This window comes from Fragaria vesca, linkage group LG6 (genome assembly GCF_000184155.1).
Source record: "Fragaria vesca subsp. vesca linkage group LG6, FraVesHawaii_1.0, whole genome shotgun sequence".
Lineage (NCBI taxonomy): Eukaryota > Viridiplantae > Streptophyta > Magnoliopsida > Rosales > Rosaceae > Fragaria > Fragaria vesca.
In genome coordinates, this window is record NC_020496.1 from 2352863 (window position 1) to 2356553 (window position 3691).

A 3691-nucleotide genomic window follows, 5' to 3' on the forward strand; every position below is an offset into this window, starting at 1 on the left:
CAAAATTCAAATATGAAAGAGTGAGGGGCGTAACAGATCTATAGGCAAGGGTATTATTGTCATACAAAATATGTAAAAGTGGTCCATATTTTATTAGTGAGAATATATCTTAGGACTCTGTAGGGTTGATGAGAATATTGAAATATAATTTTAACGGTAGGAAAAAAATCTCTAAAATAAGGACGGGCTAGTGAGCATTTTTAAAAAAAAAAAAAAAAACAAATAAAGAAAAGGGTCAGAATAGACAATTTTGGTGAAATATACCCGCCGATTAAAACCCTTTGGAGCTAAAACCCCAATTGTTTCTCAGAACTTGAATTGTTTCTTGTTCCTAAAGAAAATCGATGGCGCCCAATAAGCGGTTCAAGAACCACAAGCCCCATCATAATCACCGCGGCGAATCTAGTCGAAACCGCAACCAACTTCCACAGTGAGCATTTTGCCATACCGAATTTTAATTGCTCTCTGTTTCACTCACTTTCTGATCTTGGTTTGTTTCCGCAGTGACGACGAGTCCCTACCGTCTGATCAACAAGGTGCCAAATTCATCAGCTTCATTCATTTTTCAGTTTTTGTGTGTGTTGGGTTTTGAGTTGTGTTGGTGAATAATGATGAATTTGTTGTTGCTGTTGTAGCTACTGATGAGGAGCCGATACGTCCCAAAATCCAGCTGGTCATGTGGGTATGCACTTTTGTATTGTTTCTTTAATACAAGCAATTTGAATTTAGAGCATTTTAATGATAGTCACAGTTCTGAAATCGGAGTCTAGTTTTGTGTTATTGTAATGTATTTCGGAAGCTGTATTGATATGTTGAACAAGTTTGTTGATTTTCGGTTATCTGAAACACTGTGAACCTGAATTTGCATTGGTGCTGTTTTGTTGATTCAGGATTTCGGTCAATGCGATGCAAAAAGGTGCACGGGACGCAAGCTCTCGAGATTTGGATTTTTGAAAGCAAGTATCTGGCTTTTTTTTTCACACTTCAATTTATCACTGTGTGGTTTTCCTTCTGTTTTTTTCACCTTGGGGTCTTTGATTCCTGTAGAAGTTACTATTGTTTTTATTTGGGGCTACCAACTACGATCTTCTACGTTTTTGGAAATGTCACTAGTGGTATGAATTCTTGTTGGATAGAAAAGTATCACCTAGTGTGCAGGGGAAGTAATCAAAAGGTTAAGAGTTCCTAAAAGTAAAACGGAAAAAATAAAACAGGAAAAAGGAAAAAGAAGGAAGGCTGAAACTTACAGGATATAAGGTCTATTGTAGAAGCTTAAAAAAAAAACAATTCCAGCTTCCATCTCATGCAACCTGTTTGTTGACCTTAGGAAATATTGCCTGTAATGCCTGTCATAACTCATTTTTCATATGGTGAATTAGCACCCTAAATATCGCCTGTAACCAAATTATGATGATTGTTTTTGCTATTGGTCTATCAACAAGTATTGCAACTGAGGGATGTCTTTGGCTGTAACTATGAGCTTTACATATCATTTAGTTGGTAGAAAAAATAGACTAATAGTACTAATGCCTTTCCTTCGAGTTTAAACCGGGACATTATGCAATTTCTGTAGTCCTGACATTATTAAAACTTCATGCAGGAGTTGCGTGTCAACCATGGTTTTGGAGGCATTGTTTTGAGGTACTTGAATCAAATAATGCCGTTTACCTCACTCTATGTCTCTATCTATGATGTTAATTGATCTACCTTGAAGGATGTCATATAGATTTGTAGTATTTTCATACGAAAATCTTTTTCATTGTTCAAATGATCTTGTCGCCAAGTAATAATGAACAGGTAAAAGAACTATTAAAATTAAATGTATAATTTCTATGGCCTTTTTTCTGCTGTAAATTAAAATGGCATCAATTGCGTCAAGGTTAATCCCCAAGGTGGACGAAAACATTCATGAAAAAGGACCGATTGTTATGTATAAAGTTGGGATTGAGTCAAGAGAGGCTGCTATCATCTCTCGAACTCAAATTTTCAGTACCATCAGTATTCCTTTCATTAAACAGTGTGTATGTTTAAATGACATTTACTGCTTCATGAGTTCATGGTTCATCTATTCCTGTCGTATATTGAATTTTCTATTTATTTGACTAGTTGTATATCTCTATTTCAGTCCAGTGGGGACAGCTTGTGTCTCAAGAGAAGATTATAGTTTAATCCAGCAAAAAGGTTTGGCTGTTGTGGATTGCTCTTGGGCACGGTTGGGTGATGTACCCTTTGTAAAACTCCGTTGCACTGCTCCTCGTCTCTGTATGAGCTCTATTTATTCACTCTTGAATATCTTTCAGAACTAAGGATTTGTATACACAGCTGTAAGATTTGTGTGTTGACAATTCACACAAGTTAGCTGCTTTAAGTTTTTTTTTTTTTTTTTTTTTTTAATTTTTTTTACTTTTTTTACTTTTATTATTATTATTATTATTATTATTATTATTATTATTATTATTATTATTATTATTATTATACTACCTACAACTGGTAGGTATTTTAGTTATAGATACAGTTACATAGTTCATAATTCAAACAAACTATAGATACAATATATATACATGAATTTAAGGATTCTTATTTGTTGATTGTAGACTTCCATAGGTGTGACAATTATGAAGAGTATTCCTACCAGTTGAAATCGGTCACAATCCCATCGATCAGTTTATACACATACTGATGATGCTATTTGTTATTACTATATCTTATTTAGTGTTGTTGATCGATTTCTGAAATAAAGCTGCACTTCGGGTACTTGAATTTGTACAGACATGGAGTTTTTCTTGCCATGTTCACTTGATTCTCCTAGCAGCTGAACTAACACATTAGTTAATATTGCAGTGCCTTGGCTTGTAGCAGCAAATCCAGTAAATTATGGTCGACCATGTGAACTATCATGCGTGGAGGCCTTATCTGCAGCTTTGTTCATATGGTACTGAAACTATTTTCACTTGCATTACAATCTTATACTTCTAGTTTATTGCTAATTGAATCTCACATTCTGTTGCTACTACATGTTTTTGTGGAAAACTTTCATTTTTTTCTATAAAAATGTACGGAGACCTTCTCCTCATAGGATGGCATCCCGACCTGATTTTGACATGGGGAAAACCATTTATAACTGCAGAACAATCACTACTGTGCATTTTGTAATATGTATCATAGATATAGTAGAATAATATTATTGCTGTTATGCTTTTGTAGTATCAAGAATTCAAGATTACGTGATTATCAAATTAATGTGGATAGGTTTTGTTGAGGAAGCATGACAAACTTATTTTTTTAAGTTCTTAGTTAAACTGTCGAGGAAGATGATATGGATTCAACCAAAATTGATTACAATCAAGTCAGGTGAACTGGTCAAATTAAGGTTTGATGCAAATGGTTACCCAGTCACACAAGTTGTTACCCCTGCAGTCCTCACTCAACAGTAATATCTGCAGTCCTCAGTCCTCACCCAACAGCAATAATGATAGTCTAAATACATTGTTTTAAAATTACCATTACAATAAAAGCTATAAATGCTACTAAAAGATGAAGGTCTCTGGATCTTGCGATTATACTAAAGCAGAAAGTCTCTTGGCCAGTGTGCACAGCCATAGTACAGCCAACTTTGAGTAAACACAATTGTGTATGATCCCAAGTAAGGAAACTACATAGTTTATGCTTATGCTCCAGAGTTTTTTTTTTT

The 3691-nt window shown here is 34.6% G+C and overlaps 1 protein-coding gene across 1 annotated transcript in view; it reads left to right on the top strand.

Annotated features, from left to right (window-relative positions):
• The first annotated feature begins 283 nt into the window (after positions 1–283).
• The window catches only part of LOC101290975 (ribosome biogenesis protein TSR3-like), a 5330-nt gene continuing 1922 nt past the window's right edge, over positions 284–3691 (top strand). The window contains exons 1-8 of the mRNA XM_004304791.1: positions 284–430; positions 505–536; positions 636–682; positions 891–956; positions 1601–1641; positions 2126–2262; positions 2842–2932; positions 3077–3149. Coding sequence (XP_004304839.1) covers positions 345–430; positions 505–536; positions 636–682; positions 891–956; positions 1601–1641; positions 2126–2262; positions 2842–2932; positions 3077–3149 — 573 coding nt within the window. The 5' untranslated portion in view covers positions 284–344. The remainder of the gene's footprint in view (positions 431–504; positions 537–635; positions 683–890; positions 957–1600; positions 1642–2125; positions 2263–2841; positions 2933–3076; positions 3150–3691) is intronic.